The 21463-nt window shown below is 36.2% G+C and overlaps 1 protein-coding gene across 8 annotated transcripts in view; it reads left to right on the top strand.

Annotated features, from left to right (window-relative positions):
* Positions 1-21463, top strand: part of NAV3 (neuron navigator 3) — a 610320-nt gene that overhangs the window by 226306 nt on the left and 362551 nt on the right. For 4 of the 8 annotated variants that reach the window (XM_032854714.1, XM_032854712.1, XM_032854710.1 and 1 more), the window contains exon 1: positions 987-1479. The exons of 1 other annotated variant lie outside the window; for it this stretch is intronic. In XM_032854714.1, the coding sequence (XP_032710605.1) occupies positions 1228-1479 (252 nt within the window). In that variant the 5' untranslated portion in view covers positions 987-1227. Of the gene's footprint in view, positions 1-986; positions 1480-21463 lie in introns of those variants that run through there. 3 more of the 8 variants (XM_032854716.1, XM_032854713.1, XM_032854711.1) reach the window with 1 other exon arrangement.

The raw sequence follows: 21463 nt of genomic DNA, 5'->3' as shown, positions 1-21463 counted from the left end.
GATAGAAGCAGCATTGTTCATAGTCACTGAGTATATATTTGGATAGTTAGTACATTAAGATTTTAGTTTGGACCTAAAGAGCTTGAATAACAGTGTTATTTTAAATTGTTTCTAAGGTGGTTTCTTAAGTTACTCTAAAGAATACAGGCCCTTGCACTTTTTAACCCGATGACTTTGGTCAAATTACTTATATGAATCTGAGTCTTATCCTTTCTCTGTAGTGGAGAGAATAAGTGTGCCTATTCTTGAGTGGTCCCACTGGTTAAATGTGAAGTAACTGCTATATAAAACATTCCACATACATGTTAGCTATGAATATTAATATCAATATTGTTATTAAATTTAGAACAATAATTGCTATGTATCTAGTGTCTTGCCATCCGCATTTACTGTATTTTCCTAACCTAGGCAGGTATAGTCTACTGAGTGATTTAACACATTTAGCTAGTTGCACTGTGGCATGAATTTAACCTGATTTCATGGGATAAAATAGAATGAGCACAGTGGTTCATGGCTGTCAGTAGTGAAAAATAGCTGGAAATCAGACAAACAGCTTCATTGCTGAGATTGTTTCCGGGCTAAAAGTTCTTCCAACAGCTGTTTGTTTTGGCCATTAATCCTGTCCATTCTCTTTTTTTTTTTAAACTGGGGGAAATACAGTTTTCTTTAAAAAGAGAATGTAGGCTGGTTATTTCTGAAGTCAGGAAGAACTCCTGTCCTTCCACTATTGTGGTCTTTTGGCTGCCTTGACAGTTGGACTGAGGACTTTTCCTTTTGTTTCTCTCCTCTTTTTTATTCTCAGCGCTCAGATTCAGACTGCTGTAGTGGGAGGAAAAGTATAACTAGGAGCTCTTTAATCCTAGAGAAGGAGCTTTGTAACAGTTACCTTCAAGAAAAGTTTACTCCCCAAAGGAGTATTTAATATTACATAGGCACTGACTCACTGAACAGAGAGAGAGCGAGGCTAAGAGGGAGAGAGAGAGAGAGAGAATGATGAGAATATAAGCCATTTGAGCCAGCAAGAAAGAAAGATACTTAACTAAAGATGAAGGGAAGTTTTGCCTCTTCCTGGAAGTTATATTATTAGGGTTTTTTTTTCTTTTTTTTTTCTTTTTGAATCATGATGACCGCTAGTTTTGTTTAAAGTATTTGTTCTGGAAATACTAAAGTTGGAGTCTACCAGACTGAGGTTAGAAGCATTTTCTTTGGCAGCAAGAAGATACTTTTATGGAAGCCATGCCTGTACTTGGGGTTGCCTCAAAACTGAGACAGCCAGCTGTTGGGTCAAAGCCTGTTCATACTGCTCTTCTGATACCAAATCTTGGCACTACTGGGTCACAGCCCTATTCTTCAGGACCTTTGGAACTTACTGAAACAGAGAGCTCAATGCTTTCTTGTCAGCTCACATTAAAATCAACCTGTGAATTTGGAGAGAAGAAACCCCTCCAAGAAAAAGCTAAAGAGACAGAAGACAGTAAGGTTAGTAGCTGAAGGTTACTTGCAGACGTTCAGAGCTAAAATGCAGATTTCCTTGTAGGTGGAATGTAAAGCATGTTGTGAAATGGGGAGTGGTAGAGGAACACCGGTATAAGAAAGTAAGTAGTTTGTGCAGCTGAAAAGCTAAATATTTAGCTTATGTAAAAGTGTATTGATAATTTATGCTTGTAGCAAAAGTCATTGACAAATTTCTCTGAAAATGCATGTTTGCTCTAAGTACTATTTATTGATGAATTGCCTTGTTAGTCTTAGACAGCACTCTGTTACTAATAGCAATAACAGTCACAAATATGAGAAAAAGGGACCTACTTTTCATGCATATTACACTGTAAAAAAAGGAGATTTATCTGTTAAAATCCATACAGATGTTGTCACATTTTCTAAATGCCATTTGTATTTTAAACATTTTCTGTTTGAATATATGTCTTAGACTTCTTAATTCATTGCACTATGAACAAAAGTGAAATATTATTTTCCTTGATATTGCACATTTGTCTGGATTTTCACTTGTAAATTGAAACCCTACTGTTTTACTTATTACTGACATCTTTTTCAGTCATTTAATTTATGATATTTTCTGAGCAGTGGCTCGTAGCTCTTGGTTTCTAAGCCGCACTGCAGTTGTTTTCTCCAGATGCATGCTTGCATGGCCTTTCAGTTGCTCAACTTCAGGGAGATCCATTTGTACCCTGATAAACATCACCTTTTAATGCAGCACTAACTATGACGTCAGGCTTTCCAAAGTTGCTGTTCTCACCTCTGGTTAAGGGACTGCTTTGATTTTACTTTCCCACCCAAATGCAATTTTAAAATAATTTAAGAAAAAACTTTGTACTGAAATCCAATCTACAAGTTAAAAAGAGAGCCACCCCTTTGATCTGAAATCTGCATTCGTGCAGCTCCACCTGTTCAAGCCCTCTAAGGAACAGCCAAATGCAAATTTTTCCCTAAAGTCTTTGCTAGCTACCCCTTACTCTCCTTTCCTCTCTTGTGATTCTCTGGCTGTAATAATAGTTAAAGCACATTTATTTACATTGTATTTTAATTATCTGGATGATTTATTTCTATTCCCACTGAATTGAAAGTATGCAGATGGCAGGGCCTTATCTATACTGTGTACAGCTCCCGCTGCCCAGTGCCTTATGCCTCAGAATTAAACAGTAGTTGAATGGATTAATACATGAATGAATGAATGAATCAATCAATCAATCATCAATCAATGAAGAATTATTCTGACAAAGATTTAGTTAAGTTCATTAGTCTTTTTGGTCATTTACTCTTAAAACAGAAGGTGTGGAGTGAATGATTTTTTAAAGTACTTGTAGCTCTAAAGTTATATTATTCCTTTTGTATTTTAAGAAAACTTTAGACAATCACACAAGAAAAATCAGTTAAAAGATAATTACTTGGGGGCGCCTGGGTGGCTCCGTGGGTTAGGTCACTGCCTTTGGATCAAGTTATGATCTCAGGGTCCTGGGATCGAGCCCCAGATTGCACTGGGCTCTTTGCTCAGCAGGGAGCCTGCTTCCCCCCTCTCTCTTTTCCTGCCGTTCTGCCTACTTTTGATCTCTTTCTCTGTCAAATAACTAAATATTTTAAAAAAGAATATTTTAAAAAGTTAATTGTAGGCTTATAGTTCTCAGTCTAATGTAAGCAATTCAGAGTAAACGAAAGGAAAGATAAATTATTAACAAAAGACTAAAAGTATTTAACTTTATGCAAAAAATTAAAAGCAAATGCCACAAAGTTCTGTTTTAATGTTCAGTGTACCCACTACAACTTGTTGGGATTAGATTGAAAGAATAGGTAGACCCTTTTTCTCTGCTGACCATGCCTCTGATCTGCAGGTTTAGTCAAACTTCCATTTTGCTAAACGGCCTTGGCCTAAGACTTTTGTATCATAAATACTGTCTGCAATAGAATTTTGGTTCATCTCTTTGGTTAACAAACGTATCAATCACACATCTGATATTCCAATAAGACTCTGTGGTAAGCAACGTTGTAGTTAGGGGATGTTTTTAGCATGCCACTTGGCGATTAAAAAACTTTTTCAAACAAATTTAAAGACTGCCTTGTCAGCATTTCAGAATATTTTTAAATGTCAAAAAAGTATATTTAAAGATTTCTATAAACTTTGAAAAAATAGAACTGAAGAAAATAGCAGACATCATCAAGAAAGTTGCATTAGAGACAATCAGATTTTACTGCAAATAGTAGGAAACTCAACTTAACAATAGGATAAACAGCACAGGCGTTTATTTCTTTTTCTTTTTTAAAAATTTAAATTCAGTTAATTGGCATATACTGTATTATTAGTTTCAAGTAAAGTTTAGTGATTCCATTCATTGCATATAACACCCAGTGTTCACTACATCAAGTGTCCTCCTTAGTGCCCATCACCCAGTTACCCATCTACCACTCACCTCCCCTCCAGCAACCCTCAGTTTGTTTCCTAGAGTTAAGAGTCACTTATGGTTTGTCTCCCTCTCTGATTTTGTCTTAATTTCTTTTTCCCCTCCCCTCCCCTATGATGCTCTGTCTTGTTTTTTAAATTCCACATATGAGAAAAATCTCATGATAATTGTCTTTCTCTGATTGACTTATTTCGCTTAACCTATATCCTCATGTAAAGGATATCTGAAAGTAAGCAGTCCATAGCTGGTAGGGTGGCTTCTTGAAATTGTCAGGGAACCTGTCTTTCTCTTTTGCCCATCACTTTGTGGCATCTGTCTCTCAGTCTTGAGTGGATAATTGAGTTTTGCTCCTTTAGAAAGACACACTCTGCTTCATTAAAGGTTCTTCCACATCCAATTGGCCTGTTTACAATTCCAAGGCCTATGTAACCATTCCAGTCTTTAATTGTTGATACCTTTTCTTCTATTGTAGTTCCATCTAGCTACTGTTTTCCAGATGTCTCCTTCCTGGGTGTCCCAAGTTGTTTAGAGTACTTAGTCTCACTGTCGTTTAACAAATAAATAACATTAGTTCTAGACTCTATGCCACATACATTAGGACTCTCCATCACCATACCTCAAGGACTTATGTATTTCTCTAGCTGCTTCTTGTTCTGAATTCTTACTTTCTTTGACTTTTCTAATGTGTCTCTTCATATGGTTGGTTTTTCCATTCTTCCTGGGTATTCATCCAAATAAGAAAGAGAGTCACTTTGCTTTGGAAACTGAGAATCAAGAGATTAAAGTTAAGAAAGGGGCTTCTATTTTGTCGCAGCTCAGCAAATCACATGCAATTAAGCATTCAACATCCTTGTTCATGAAAGTCCCCTGGCCATACCCATCACATTAGCTTTCTTTTTTTATTCCCCAACCTCGTTCCAGCATGGTCCACCACCTCGCTTTTCCTCCTCCTTTTTACTGTCATTTCTCTCTCTTTACTCTCAGTTTCTCTCCAGTTTTGGGCCCACTCATCTTTTCCCTCTTTGATTACCCATGCAAACTGAAGATTCTTTACATTATTATAGAAAATAATTTTGAGTACCTACTTTGTTCTTTATAGGATATTTCTTAATTTTTTTCTCATGACATTTCAAAGAGGGCTTTATTATCCGCATTTACAGAGAAATAAACTCAGATAGAGTAGGAGACATTCATAAGATCAGATGGTTAACCAGTACCAAAATCCAGAATTTGAATCTAGGTTTGCTCCTACAAAGCTTTTGTTTGTTTGTTTGCTTTTGTTTATTACATTATACTTTCTCTTCATGATGTAATTGCAGTATTTTTTTGTAGCTATGCCTTATTCCCCAAATCTCACCAACTCCTGAGTCAGTTTAGATGTTAAAGAAAAGAATAAACAAATTGTTGTGGAGGTTAAAAGGAAGAAAAGTTTGCACCCAGTTAGGGAGTTCTGAAGGAAATTCTTGAAAGAGTAAAGGCCTCCTTGACCATGTTGGTATGGACATTTGTTTCATTTTCTTACTCTACCAGTTGCAAGGGAAATTAAGGTAGAGATTTGTTCTTAATATTACATTCACAGTGTGTTAGCACTAATGTAAAACAGAAGATACTTAAACCTTAAGTCCAGTATTTTTTTTTAAATATGAATAGCAATATAGACAAGCAAATATATTGTATGAATAGTATTGTTATTGAGGGAAATATTTTTGTTGATTTTATGGACAAGAGAAATCCTTTTTGAATGGAGCATTCAGGAAAGACTTCACCAAGTAGTTGGTATTCAATGGGCAGATCAGACTCAAGTATAGAAAAGAAAAAAGCGTTCGTTGAATGAAAGATTGGGAGAGAATGCCTAGTGAGTAAACCATTATAATTTGAGGATAATGTTTATGGAAAGGAGCAGGTTTAGGTCAGGTTATACATGGAAGCAAACTTCATTAGATAGACATTGGAGAAGACGCTTAATGTAAGAATGAGACAAAATTTCACAGTAATGTTATTTAGGAGAAATCAGAGCAGAAAAGGATTAGTACTAATGTTTATAGAGGCTTGTTATATGCCTGATAGTGGGCCAGACAATTTATGGAGTGTCCCATCAGTCCCCACAATAGCCCTATGTTATAGGTACTGTTATTACCCTCATTTCATAGATAAAGAACTGAGGCAGAGAGTGGTTATATTACTTACCAGTATTTCAGTGCTAAAGTGTAGTAGAATAGAGATTCAGTCCAAGGCTGTGTGCCTCCAGAAGACATTACTCTTATCTAATAACACTGCAGTGAAGACTTTGCTGTGTCAGTGGGAGAGAACTATTCATTGACTTGATTTCTATATAGACTAGTAAGGTTTGTTTTAAATATTTGATTAGCACTGCTAGTGAATTGCAAATAAATCATGCTGTGCCCAAGTTCCTAGAATTTTCAGAAAACAATTAAGTTGACACATGGTCTCTACTGAATTTTTCAAATAACAGAAATAAATAAAAGAAACCCCATGATAGAATAATAGCAGCAGATGTCAATAAAGTAGATGACTGACTCTGGCCTCCAGCTGTTTCCTTCTTGGAGAAGATGCCTGATTGCTGAGGACTGTCGACACTCCTGTTGGCTCCCTCACATGGTAGCACTTCCAAAGCTTGCCAGACCTGCAGCTGCACAGGTCAACCCTTGGGTCTCTCTAGATGTTCCGCCTTCCTTGCCTATTTGTGCTGTGTTTGCACATTTACTTATTTGTACTTAAAGAACCATGAGTATTTCTTTTTCTGGTCATGGCTCATATTCTATGTTTCACAGTTAAACTGTTAATGGTTGTTTTAATTGTCTTTGCCTTTGTGGTAGCAGTGGTATAAAGAATGTTGTAATGATCCTTGAGTTTTAACATTTTCTCTACTGGCAGAATGCTAAGCTTTTCAATGTCATACATTTATTCCTCTTGAGTAACTCTAGAGCTGTAGCAATTTAATACTATGTTTGTTATTTTAGTTTGTGCTTTACAAAGTCCTTAAAGAATTATATCTCATGCATTCAACTATGAAATTACCAAATATTCTTGGGTAAATTAAAAGTGATTAAATATTATTGAAAATCTCATACAACTTTTTTATTGTTCTTCAACTGTCAATATTGTATGTATATTTGATGCCCATTTGCCCAACATGTTCTTCTGAGTTTCTTAAACCTTTCTACTAGACATGTTTCTTTTCTTTGATATAAAGGAAGGCAATAAATATATGTAGATATATAAAACCAATAGATATGTCACTAATTTTTAAGCACAATTGCTTCATGGTTGTATGCTGTGACAATTCCAAAAATTATCTTCAATCTTGAACTTAATGCATTAGATGGCATAGTTAAAAGAACATCACATTAGAGCTCAGAGATTTGACTTATACTTCTGCTAGATCCTGAAAAGATAAGTCATTTAAATTCTCCAAACTTCAATGTCTTTATCCTCGGAAATGAAGTTAATAGCTCTTGATAAGGGTTTGCTGAAGGTAACATTTTTTATCCACTCCCTTTCTCCTTCTTCCCAATTTTGTCCTAGGAGTTATCTCTTTTATCTCATTTTTTTCAATCTCCTCCTCTCCTCCAGTGGATCCTTTGGACCAGGATTTTTCAAACTTGGCATATTTTGGACCTGATAATTCTTTGTTGTCTGGGTCAGTCTTACTATTACAGAATATTTAGCTGCATCCCTGCTATTAGTGATTACATGCCAGTAGCATTCTTCAGATGTGACAAACAAAAATGTCTCTAGACACTGTAAAACGTATCCAGAGAGAGGGCAAAATCAAACCCAGCTGAGAAGCAGTGCTTTAGATTCAGCTTCCAAAATTGCTCAAGTTGTTGCCTTTTTTTTTTTTTTGCCATTTTTTTTATTGAAGTATAATTGACCCATGTTACCTTAGTTTCAAGTGTGTAACATAGTGGTTCAACAACCCTGCTCTTTATACTGTGCTCACCACAAGTTTGCTATCATCCATCACTACACAATGCTATTATAATATCATTAAATATATCTCCTATGCTGTATATTTCATCCCCATGACTTGTTCATTCCATAACTGGAAGACTGTACCTCTTACTCCCTTTCACCCATTTTCCCCATCTTTCCACTCCCCTTTTCTCTAGCAACCATCAGTTTGTTCTCTGTATTTATGAATCTGTTTCTGCTTTTTATTTTCTCATTTGTTTTATTGCCTAGATAAGTGAAAGCATATGATATTTGTCTTTCTCCAGCTGACTTACTTCACTTAGCATAATACCTTCTGAGTCCACCCATGTTGTTGCAAATGGCAAGAGTCCATTCTTTCCTATGGCTGAGTAATATTCCATTGTATATATATATATACTACATCTTCTTTATCCATTTATATGTCAATGGGCACTTGGGTTGTTCCCATTTCTACACTATTGGAAATTATGCTGCAATAAACATAGGGGTCCATCTATCTTTTCAAATTGGTGTTTTCATATTCTTTGGGTAATACCCAGTAGTAGAATTACTGGATCATATGGTCTATTTTAATTTTTTTTGAGGAAATTCTGTACTGTTTTCCCACTGGTTGTACGAGTTTACATTCCAATCAACATCCTTATCAACATCCTTTCCTCCACATCCTTATCAACACTTGTTATTTCTTGTCTTTTTGATAATAGCAGTTCTGACTAGTTTGAGGCAATATCTCATTGCTTTTGAATTGCATTTTCCTTATAATTAGGGACATCGAGCATCTGTTTATGTGTCTGTTGGTCATCTGTGTGTCTATTCAGGTCTTCTGCCCGTTTCTTTGTTTTTTTGGTGTTGAGCTGTATAAGTTCTTTATATATTTTGGATATTAAACCCTTATCAGATACAGCGTTTGCATATATCATTTGCCATTCTGTAGGTTGCCTTTTGTTTCAAAAGTTTCCTTTCTTGTAGGTTTCCTTTACTGTGAATAAATTTTTAATTTTGGTGTAGTCCCAGTAGTTTTATTTTGCTTTTGTTCCACTTGCCTGTGGAGACGTACTTAGATACATGTTGGTATGGTTGGTGTTTAAGAGGTTACTGGCTGTGTTTTCTTCTAGGAGTTTTATGTTTTCATCCCTAATATTTTTTAATATTTTCATTATTTCCTTCAGTCTGTTTCAGATGATCATCCGCCAATAATTTGCATATATATTTCTTGAAAAGTTATTATGTGTTCAGTGCCACTATTCCAGGCTTTGTGTTTGCTTTACCTTTTTGATTTCTGACTCCTATTCTGTTTTCCTAGAGGTTACAAATAGCTTTTGAAAAGACATCTCTTTTTGATTAACATTTTAATTAATTACTTAATTTTTAGTCACATTTTAGCTCTTGTTTTCATCCTGTTTGCAGCACTTCATGTCTGCTGACCACAATTCTCTTTCTGGAATGCTCCAATATTTACCGGCCCAGTAATCTTGGTGAGTCAATTAGTACTTAAGCCTTAGTTTCTTCATTTACAAAATGTGGACAATATAAACTACCTCATAAAATTAGTGTGAAGAATAAATGAGATATTGCATATAAACTATATACCAACAGAGCATCCAGTATGTACTTGGTAGTCAACTTACCTATTCTATAATATTATAAAAATATCTGAGAATTTACCACAAAAGCTAGTGATAGTAAGAACTGATAGTACAACAAAGAAGGCAGTGATTAATTCTCCGTGCACAGGGAAAAGAACAATCCTGCCATGTGTTGACTGGTGGCTTTGTTTAGCCAGATATATTTGGGGGGAAAATAACACATTTTAAGTAGACAGGTATTTACCAAGATGTGTACTATTGTGCTGTATTTGGAACAGTATACATTAATTACTCAGCAATCCTAGAATGTAGGATGCAAGTTAAAGAGATGAAGTTGAGTCGAAGCATTGGGAAGATGGTTGTTAGATGTCCAGTAAGTTGTTTGAACTTATTTTGGTGGGGAGGGGGAGATGCCAACATGACACAAATAAGTCTATGTTTTAGAAAGGTGATGATGAAATGAAACATCGATAGAATAAGTGAAGGGAGAGAAGCTAAAAAATACAGAAGTGAAGAAGAGTGTGATAAAGCAAAATTTTTACTAAAAGACCAAGCTATAGAGCAATGGAAGAGGGACAAGTCTAATAAAAGAAGCAATGGATGTTTGGGTACATTTACTGATTACTAGTAATCCACAGAATTTTAAGTCTTGATGGTTACATTTTTCTTCACACAAAACTTACAGTTTGGGGGCACCTGGGTGGCTGAGTGGGTTAAAGCCTCTGCCTTCAGCTCAGGTCATGATCGCAGAGTCCTGGGATCGAGCCCTGCATCGGGCTCTCTGCTCAGCAGGGAGCCTGCTTCCTCCTCTCTCTGCCTGCCTCTCTGCCTACTTGTGATCTCTGTCTCTCAAATAAATAAAATCTTAAAAAAAAAAAAAAACAACTTATAGTTTGGTTGGAAATGATAATTTGTGAACTTGGTAGCAAGTAGCAATTAAAACTAATGATAATTACTAATACTTTTTTGAACACTAGTCACATTCTATATCCTATATCCAGTTTATTTTTATAATTAAACGTATATAGGAGTTGAACTCAAATTGGTGCTAAATTAGAACAGGAATTTCAACCTCAGTGTGTTTGACTCCTATGTCAGTCTCCCTCTCCATCTCTCTCTCACAACAATTTAAAAACCATAGTCAAAATCAATGTTATTCATTTATCTGTGTGGACATTTAGTCACATAATTGGGGGGGGAGAAAACTATGGATTCTTGCAGGAATCATGAATTAATCTTTGACAAGATTCACTTTTAATTTTTCCTCTCTCCCAGCCCCCACTGCTGCTCCATTTTGGCTTTAAAAAAGTACTTTTCTTTGAATTTCTAGTCACTAGGACCAATAGAGAAATTCAATATCTGTGGGAGAGTTCATTAATTGGATATATGGCAGGATTTCCCCACTCTTCCCAGTAAATGGAATGATTTGTTAAAAAGTGTTGCAATTCTGTCTGCAGATAAAGTCACCAGATGAGAGAGCATTGGTAAAATTTTACCATTTTCCCAATAAAATAACTGACGCAGTCTCCATGAAAGAAAAGAAAAGAAGAGAAAAGAAAACAAAATGACAGACCGTTACTTTAAATTTTTTTTTTTTTTAATTTTATTTCTTTATTTGACAGAGAGAGAGATCGCAAGTAGGCAGAGAGGCAGGCAGAGAAAGGGGGGAAGCAGGCTCCCTGCTGAGCAGAGAGCCTGATGCGGAGCTCCATCCCAGGATCCTGGGATCATGACCTGAGCCAAAGGCAGAAGCTTTAACCCACTCAGCCACCCAGGTGCCCCCCAGACACCTGGGTGTTTTATTTCAGTGTAATAAAAGACTCTCATAAAACTGAAAACCTGAGGTGGACAGGTTACAGTTTTCCATCATGAAATATGTAAAATATTATGAGCCATCAACATGGCATTGTGTTAAAGTAATGCTAACTTCTATAATAGATGAACTCAAGGTCTCAGTGGCTTAACACTGTAGGAATCTACTTTTCATTTATATTTACCTGTTCCATATAGTGAGGCTTGATGAACTATGGTCTATAGACCAAATCTGGGCTGGCACCTGGTTTTATTAAGTGAAGTTTTATTGGAACACTGTCATGCCATTGGTGTGTGTGTGGTCTGTGGTTGGTTTTGTGCTGTAATAGCAGAGTTGAGTAATTACAATAGAGTCTCGCCTGTAAAGACTAAAATATTTACTATCTGATCCTTTATAGAAAAAGTTTGCTGACACATGGATATGGTAACTCAGGAAACCAGATTCCTTCCAGTTTGAGGTTCCATCATCCCACCTCCAACCAGCCATCAGTGAAAGAGAAAAAAATGGAAGATTGCATAAGAGACTGAGAAATTTCACATGTCACTTCCATTCACTTCCATTCTGACCAACTCTGAGTTGGTCAGAACTTAGTCAGATGATGAAACCTCTTGCGAGACAGGCTAGGAATTAGTCTACTTGTGTGTCTCGAAATTAAGGGAAATGGTTTATTAACCAGAGACTGCCTAATTTGTCAGATTTTCAAGATTAAGCAAGAATTTGCCATATTAAAAATATTCTCGGGTAATCCAAAGTATCTTTCAGATTGTCAAGTTGTCCTGAAATATAGGGATGTCTCTTTAAACACAACACATCAAATAAGCAAAGGACCATTATTGCACTCAAGTCACTAAGTGTACAGAGAGAAAATCTTACAGTTAGCTTTTTAAAAAAATAGACTGGCTACATTTATACACAAGTAGAATTTAAAATTCTCTGTGGTCTCATGACTCCTCTGGCTTCTCCCCACCTTGCAATTTTGATAACCACCTTCAGTTTCTCCTGTTCCAATCTGCTGATCCAAACTCCCATCCTGAAAGCAACTCTATCTTGGTTCTGTGCCTTTGTTTCCATTTGCTTCATTACTCAGTTTTTAGCATTCTTCTTTTGCTGGTTATGGAAGCTCTGCATTAGAGCTGGGAACCAGAAATCCAAGGCAGTATAAGATGTGAATTCTAGAATGGTCATTTAGAGAATCAGGATGGACTTGGACATAACCCCAGGAGGGAGGCATTTGCTGGCTTCTAGCTGTGGTCCAGCGGGTGGCTGCATAGTTGTGTGAGGGAGTATATGCTCTCTTGGCCTGAAGACATGATCCAGCTCTGTCAACACATTACAAATTTTTCCAAAGGGGACCTAGTGGAAATGTGTAAATGGTTCATTGAGAAACCCATCACCATCCCTGAAAGAAGCAACTTAAGGTAATCCTTTCAGACCATGGTATGCAACTGTAAGAAACAATACATAAAACAACCTCTTTTCAAATTCAAGATAAATTTCTATATGACTTAATTGGTCTTTAAATTTCGTTGTGCATATAGGACTATTTCTATTCAGGTTTCTACTTCTCTTTGCCAAGGTTTACTGTTTAGCTTTGGATCAATTTAAATTGCTCACTTTTTAGACTCTAAAAAATACACAAATGTTATATATTTCTCTTCATTGTCCCTGAATGCTCATATTTTTAAATATAATTTTGTTGTGCTTTTTTTTTTGAAAGTTTATTGAATTTCTACAGTGATACTTTTGCCAGAACCTTTTGTTATTATTTTGACCCATATATTTTGGGGGGTTGTGTTTCACATTTCCTTTCTCTTTAAACCATCTGCTTTTTATAGCTGTTTCTTCCTTCCTGTGGCTGACTTTTTGATATTCACACTGTGTGTTGCTTTCTTACATTGAACACAGGGTTTATCATCTCCAACAATATGTTTTCTCTGTTTTTTTTCCTCTGATTCAGGCTAGACCTATTCTATTCTAAAACCAGGCTGGTATTTCAGAAATGTAAATCCCTCCAATGGCCACTTCTAGGTATACATCATGGATCCTAGGTGACTTTTCTTGTCTTTGTTACTCATTCATCCAATCATTTAGTCCATCATCAACTATTTATTGCATACTTGCCATGCACAAGGCAAAATGTGTGTGTGTGTGCACGTATATATTCGTATATGTGTGTATGTAACATGATAGGCTTTATGGGAAATATGCTTGCAACAACTGGGACTCTTTTAGAAATTTATATTCATTCTTTTTATGGCAATATTACATTTTTAATTAATATTACCTCAAAAAACCAAATAATTACAATTCTGATTTTTAATAATCATTACTTTTATTATACGTTTGGGGTATGTTTGTTTAATTTAGAATAGATTTATCCCCTCCAGTTCTGACAATCAAAAATGTCCCCAGACATGGTCTGTCCCCTGGGGGAAAAATTGCCCCCAGTTTAGAACCATGGATTTAGATCCTGCTTTGTTTGAAAAAAGGATTTAGTAGAATTAAAAAGCAGAGACAACATAGAAGATTTCAAAACATTTGCAAATAAAATGGGATTATAAGAAGAAAAAAACAGAAAAGAATAATGGTAGAGGAAGGGCTACAATATAAAAATATATCAAATTTGTGCTGTGATATTTTGTATCATAGCTGGAGGTCACCTACACATTTGAATCTGAGCTTTCAAGTTGCTCATACATAAAGGTTAAGTAAGTGCTGGTTTAATCAGTGCCTAAAGCATGAGCTAATATTTGCTCAGGAGAGTCACATCTTTGTTTCTACGTGTGCAAAGAAATATTTCCTTTGGACATTTATAGAGGCATTCTTATGTAATTTGAATAACAACTTTCTCAGTATTTTCTTTACAGATTTCAGTTATCGTTTTCTGTCCTCATCAGTACCTTCTATACAAAAGCATTACAAGAAAAATTTTGATCAAGTTTACTTAGGATGACCAGTTGTACTGGTTTTCTGGAGACTGTCCTGATTTTATCAGCACAGGTCTCTTAATTTGGGAATCTTGCTGTCCAGAATGCACTGGGATGGTTAGTCACCCTAATTCTGAATCAGATGTTCTTGTTTTTCCTCTTCAGTTTTAGTCTGGCTTTTTATAATTCTCTAATTATTCATTTCAATTCTGTAGTTGAACATAGATTTTCGATTAATCATTTTAAAAATATCACCTTATTTAATTAGCAATTTAGTGTCAGACATTGTTAGTTCTCCGTGTCAGTTGTCAGTTCGGATATAACAACATATATTTTCTTTAATGGCAAGTAATTTCTCTGGATGTTGTGTTTTTCAAACGAGTGATGTTTTTAATGAGGTTCAGATATTTACATCTGCTCTTTCCTTATCCATACAATTTTAACCAGTGTTGACAATAACGGATGTATTCTCCCTTCTGTGTGGAAGATGTAGAGTTGTCAATAAAACAAAGGTAGCCTATTGCTCTGAGTTCATTGGGTGATTTCCAGCATGACTCCTATGGGCCCTGAGTTGAATGGAGTAATACCTTGAGGTATGTGCAGTTAGTTCTTTCTAGACCACAAAGAACAGGACTTTCAGCTTCCTTCAGAGGCATGCTTCTCCTGTGTAAGACAGACAGGATGTGGTCTCGGAGAAAGTCCGCACTTTAACAATAGACCATTGACAGAATGTTTGGGAAGCACAAAAAGGAAGAGAGCATCTGTCTACACCCAGAATTATCAGAGGCATTTGTGTGTGTGAGAATCTTGGGTTTCAGAAATGTGTTTTTTTAAGGTCATCCGTTTTCCTTCTCTGTTTTTATTGGATGAGGAGAGTTGCCTTCAAGATAACTAAACATTTTAAAATCAAGGGAGGAATTGCATCACATTTTGTCTCATTATCCCAGGCAGAAAATTAATCCCCTCAGGCAAAAAACATTTTGTTTAGCCCTTATGTATGGCCTGTGTGAATCAAGCTGAGAGAATTGGAAGGGAGAAGATAAAATCCAACTGGAAGAGAATGCTGCAGAGAATTCAGAAGGAAAGAAGTCCTAGGTGAAGAGTGATTCAGGTGCTGACTTTATCTGCTGCAATTCATTCTGCTTGCAGTATGAGAAAAGATGTTACGTGGAGCGTAGGTATCACAACACTGATATGTCCCTTTTTCTTCTCAAGCTTTGAAAAAGAACAATCCAATTTTAATCAAATTTACCATTTTCAGAAGTTGCAAGAAAGTCTTTGCCCTTTTATCCCTGTGCTCATCCTGTTCCTCTTGTAGCTTATTTGTTCCAGAGGAAAGTTCCCATAGACACCACCCTGTCACAACATTGAGTTGCATGAACACATATCCATTTTGGTGCAGCTGCCATTAAGTTCACAGAGAGTTAGAGGGAGTGCCAATGTCTGCCTTGTCTTCTGCTTTCTTCTTTTCAAAGGCGGTTGTGTAAAGCTTTTGTTCGAACGTCTTACCACCTGGATCCTCTTGTGGATTCACTGCTCCTCTCCAAAGGACTTGGCAATGGGTACTTCCTGTTGTGCAGCAGGCTTTCATTTGCAGGACATCTGTAAAACCACAACACAAATAGTCCCAATAGCAGGAGCGGCCTTCTCATGAACGTGGTGAACTTCAGAGCGAATTCTTCAGCTAGGAGAAAGTGCCCCAAAGAGCAGATGTGATTTAGGATGAGTAAGATGTAAGTCAAGGTGCAGATCTTTTATTCTCCACCAGAAAGCAGTGCTTTGATTTCCTGGCAATGCAATTATGTAATGACTGTATATGTGTGTGTGTGTGTGTGTGTGTGTGTGTGTGTGTGTGTGTGTGTGTTTTGTAAACTGTGTCTCAGACAGGGAGGAAGAAGGAACCGACTTGATTGTGTAACTTTATAAATAGAAACAGCCATATTGAAATAACAAGACTGCTCTGAGTTAAGCAGATGAGTTTTGCTCCTTACTGAAAACTGAGGCTATTGAACGAATATAAGATCCATCCTGTGGAGTAATTTCTCAGGTTTACCCAAGAATGTTTAATGGGAAAAATCAGTAAGAAGTTCTTACCCTCCTTCCATTATACTCCCAAGTATTTTAGTCTAAATAAATCAAAACCATTTCTCTGTTGGAAGTAGTCAAGTTGGAGACACACAGGACTTTGTCCTCTATTACAAATAATGAATAATGAGCTCGTACTATTTTTAATACAGCACATAATTTACTAAACACTGGGAACGGTTTACCCTGGCAGGGGCATAAAGAATAAAGAGTACTTACCTTATCATGTGTTGAACAAAATGTGTCCTGCATTTGCCAAATGTTCTCCAATAGTAGGTGATTTCAACTCTACTATTGCTCTTTATTTTAGAGGGCAGAATCCAGGTAAATAGAGAAAAATCTCCTTAAGAAAGACCACGAAACTTAGTCTTCCCAGCATGATTCCATTCACTTTGATATATACTCCAAAAGACTAAAAGACCGACTGTGCTCTGTTTGCCAGTTTGTTGAGGTTTATAGATCATAGGTTTTGAACTTCTTAGAGTGATTGTATAACAGAAGTGTTTTCTTTGATTTTTGTGGCTATAAAAGTGATACTAGTCCTTCCTAGACACTGTTAACAAATTAATCTTCCCTAGCAAAGCTACAATCTTGGTAATTTCAAGGTTCTCTGTAATCTTACTGAACAGAATTTTTTCACTTAAGCCCTTACTTTAAGAGGAGGCCTATTTGACTCATGGTTACATCCATTGAGATCTCTAAAACAGTGTCTTTAATTTTTTTTTAATTAAAGTATAGTTAACACACATGTTACATGAGTTTTGGATGTACAACATAGTGATTCAACAGTCTATACAATGCTATGCTCATATGTAGTCGCCACCTGCCACAATGACAGTACCATTGACTATATTCCCTATGCAGTATCTTTCATCCCCGTGACTTCTTCATCCCATCACTGAAAGTATGTACCTCCCACTCCCCTTCACCCATTTGCCCATCTCCCCCTGCCCTCCCCTCTGGCAACTAGCCAGTTTGTTCTCTGTATTTTTGAATCTGTTTCTGCTTTTCTTGTTTGTTTCTTTGTTTTGTTTTCTAGATTCCACATATGGTATTTGTCTTTCTCTGTATGACTCATTTCACTTTATATAATACATCTAGGTCTATACATATTGTCACAAATGGCAGGATTCCATTCTTTCTTATGGCTATACCACAACCTCTCGATTCATTCATTTATCAGCAGACACTTGGATTGCTCCAGGATCTGAACTTTTGCATGTAATGCTGAAATTAACCTGTAGGGAGGGCAGATATCTTTTTGAATTAGGGTGTTTGTTTTCTTTAAGTAAATACCCACTCCTGGAATTACTAGATCATATTGTCTATTTTTAATTTTTTGAGTAACCTCTGTACTGTTTCCCACACTGCTTGCACCAATTTACATTTGCCACATCCTCACCAACACTGGTTACTTCTTATCTTTGGACACTAGCCATTCTGACTAGTTTGAGGGGATATCTCATTGCTTTTGATTTGCGTTTTCCTGATAATTAGCTATGTTAAGCCTCTGTTTGTGTGTCTGTTGGTCATCTGAGTGTCTTCTTTGGAAAGGTCTTCTGCCCATTTTTAATGAAATTGTTTGGTTTTCTGGTGTTGAGTTTTGTAAGTTCTTTATATATTTTGGATATTAAACCCTTTTCAGATACATCATTTGAATGTATCTTCTGTTACTCCATAGGTTGCCTTTTTTTTCATTGATGGTTTCCTTCACTGTGCAAGTCTTTTTTTTAATTTTTTTTTATTTTTTTTTTATTTTGGTGTAGTCCCAATAGTTTAATTTTGGTTTTGTTCCACTTTCCTAAGGAGACATACCTAGAGGAATGTTGCTCAGGTTGATGTTAAAGGGACTACTGCATGTTTTCTCCCAGGAGTTTTATGGTTTCAGGTCTCTAAAACTATTTTGGTCTTTAAAAACTGCTTTGAGTTTGTTTTCATGTATGGTATAAGAACCTAGTCCAGTTTCATTCTTTTGCACGTAGCTGCCTAGTGTTCCAGAATCATTTGTTGAATATAACACAGTGCCTTGCACATAGTAGGGATTTAAACATAACAGTTGAACTAAAAAAAAAAAAAAAAGAAACTGAATTTTTTATAATTTTATTCTTTTGTCTCATGATTTACCTCATGTCTGTATTTCACGAAGAACTATCCTAGGATCCTACTCATGACTGGATATAAATTTTGGCTCTTCTATTTTAGTATATTTCTGCTATTTTAGTGATTCAAGGTCAAAATCTTCATAATTTTTTTGTCTTTTTTTTTTTTAGATTTTTCTTTTTTTATTTACTTGAGAGAGAGAGAGTGACACAGAGAGAGAGAGAGAGCAAATGAGTGGGGGAAGGGTCAGAGGGAAAAGCACACTCCCCACCAAGTGAGAAGTCCAATGCGGGGCTCCATCCCAGGACCCTGGGATCATGACCTGAGCCGAAGGCAGATGCTTAACTGACTGAGCCACCCAAATTCTTCATAAATCTTCATAATTTTGCTTCCGTATAGTATACTAGTTCCTCTTAAGCAAATCTACCCTAATTCAATGATGATTTCCTGAAATATTAAATATTACTTGTGGAAGAGATAGTGGAGGATCTTCTAATATAAGTATCTCTTTTTTGTACATTGGTAAAATTAGGACCAGCAAATTGAATTAGACTGTTTTAAAGCAGTTTCATCTTAAAAAGTGAATATAAAAGCCATGACCTGAATGTTCTATTTGTTCATAACTATTACTTAGTTATCTTACAACCCTGCTTAGGAAAATGAATGTAACATTAAATCCAAGACTCATAGTCTGTCTTATAGCAAGCCAGCCATAGCCGTGTGCTGGAGAATCAGTAAGGAGGTGGAATGTGTTCAAGTCATGGTCCAACACCTAAAAGCAGCTTGGCATTCCTCGATTTTCTTGTCAGTTAGAACATAGCTGGTGAGATCACTTTATTCAGTAACAATGTCCATGTGCTATTGCCAGGGTAGGTTTATGGATGTTGATAGAGTTTTCCCTTGTCTAGGGTGATGTATGGTCTGAATCTTCCTTCAACTAATCTCAAATCCATTGTAGTGTAGTAAATTCAGCCAAGTGCATTGTAATTTATATGTTTTACTTAAAGGGCTTTAAGACACACTACTTCTTAGATATACAAGAAAATATAACTCGGTATTTTCTACAGCATCTCTCTTCTTGCTCTGAAATGCCATTCCTGATGGTGGTTGTGGAAAAGGAGATTGGTGAGGATGGAGAAAACTAAATTGGACTTTTTTTGTTTGTTTGTTTGTTTGTTTGTTTAGTAAAGCCTCGTTAAAGAACTGCATAGTAATTTGAAGGTCAAACTTCTTATATGTGCTGTTTCCTTTCTTAATGAAGTTTCTCATCTTTTTTCTCATTTATAAAATGGGGTCTGTGGATGAATCGAAGCAATGTGTTTAGGGAAGTTAGTGTGTACTCAGGGTAATAAGGTATGGAGAAAGAGCCACTTGAGTTTGCGTGCTACCACGTGGGTCCTTGCTGTTCAGTGCTGAGATAGCACCATATGCCTGGTTACTGGGCATGCTGTGCTGCTCTCTGCTGAGACTTGGGTTTTGGGTATTGTGTGGACGCCCACTGGTGGCTAGCATTGCCCAAATTCTGCATCTACCTTGTCCTAATGCCAGCTCTCTTTGGGTACAGTAGTCCTCTCCACATTTTTACATAACACCATAGAGATACATAGAAACTTCTGGATTCATATATATAAGAAGTGCTTTTTCAAGGCCCCCCTGTCTAACCAGGTCCTGTTGCCATTTTCCCTTTACTGTGGCTGTTCAAAATGGACAAGGGACACTGTGCATTGTAGGTGGGAAGTGAGACACAAATCCTCTTAGCTTTCACCTTGATCTTCAATCTACCTGGAAATTTTTCTTGTTCAACAGCTCTGTGGCTGTTCCTGGGGATATGGGGACAGCAGATTCTTTCTCAGATTGTAATGGCATTTTATCTTAGACACACCCCTTCTGAATCTCCTGTCTTCCTGCTATTTGAACTTTTATTTATCTCACCATCACAGTTAGCCTCTCTGAATATACCTCCGGTATTCTCTGTGCTGTGTTTCAACATAAAACTCTGTGGTCTAGATTTTCATTTGAAAGGTAAAGGAAAGCTTTTGCAATATGGAAAACACTTTATTTGGTTGAAAATCCTGACTTTCGAGACTATTTTGTCACTATGAACTTAAAAAAAAATTTGATATAAAGTTGAGCCATGAGTTTTTGTTGTTCTTATGGCCTGAATTCTGTATTCTTGAAATAATAATTGTCATCGTTTCAATTGTATGGAGGAACCAAAGATCAACTAAGAAATAGAGATAAATAAGGAAAAGAATATGCTGTTTTAATATCTCAAAAATATGTTCCCTCCTATATAAATGTAGGAATATATACATCATGATTTGATGAAATTCACAGCTTATTGTATTTTTTCTCAACTTTCATTGTAAACCGTTGAAAATATTTTTTAATACTGGTCTCAATGTCTGTTATGTAACTCATGAAACACTATTACTAATAATGGCTATCACTCATTAAATAATACTCTCCAGACACTGGTGGAGATACTTTAAATGCATTTCCATTTAGTATTTGTGTATATTATTAGTCGTGCTTTACAGACAAGGAAACCAAAACATAAAGGAGCCAGGTGACAAAAGTAAAATGACCCAGCTAATTTTGCCTTTTATGTAATTCCTCTGAAATATGTGGAAGAATGAGAACTATTATGGTAGAAGCAGGAATTGAGTCAAAAGGGCAAGACTATAAAAGAAATGATGACTTTTAGGAAATAAAAGCTGATACTTGAATAGTATCAAGTATCAAGTATAGATGTGGCCTGCTCATCACATAATTTACGTTAGCAGTGGACTAACTGATCTTCAAAATGGAATAACTGTCCTAAAACTTTCTATATGATATCACTCACTGTAAGTTTGTGAAAAGCACTTAGTAAAATATTTAGCTTGTTAGAAAACATTGTAGCTTTTATTTTTAAATTTGTACTGAAGCATAATAAATACAAACAGTAAAGTATGTATGTTATAAATATATAGCCCATGAATTTTCAGAAAAAGGGCATATCTGTATAAGTTGCTCAGAGCAGGAAACAGGCATTGCCAACATCCTAGAAATCCCTCTCCCTTGAGTTCTAGTGGTAGAAAT

This window comes from Lontra canadensis, unplaced genomic scaffold (assembly GCF_010015895.1).
Source record: "Lontra canadensis isolate GAN:19392208 unplaced genomic scaffold, GSC_riverotter_1.0 scaffold9, whole genome shotgun sequence".
Classification (NCBI taxonomy): Eukaryota; Metazoa; Chordata; class Mammalia; order Carnivora; family Mustelidae; genus Lontra; species Lontra canadensis.
This window is presented reverse-complemented; position numbering and strand designations above follow the sequence as displayed.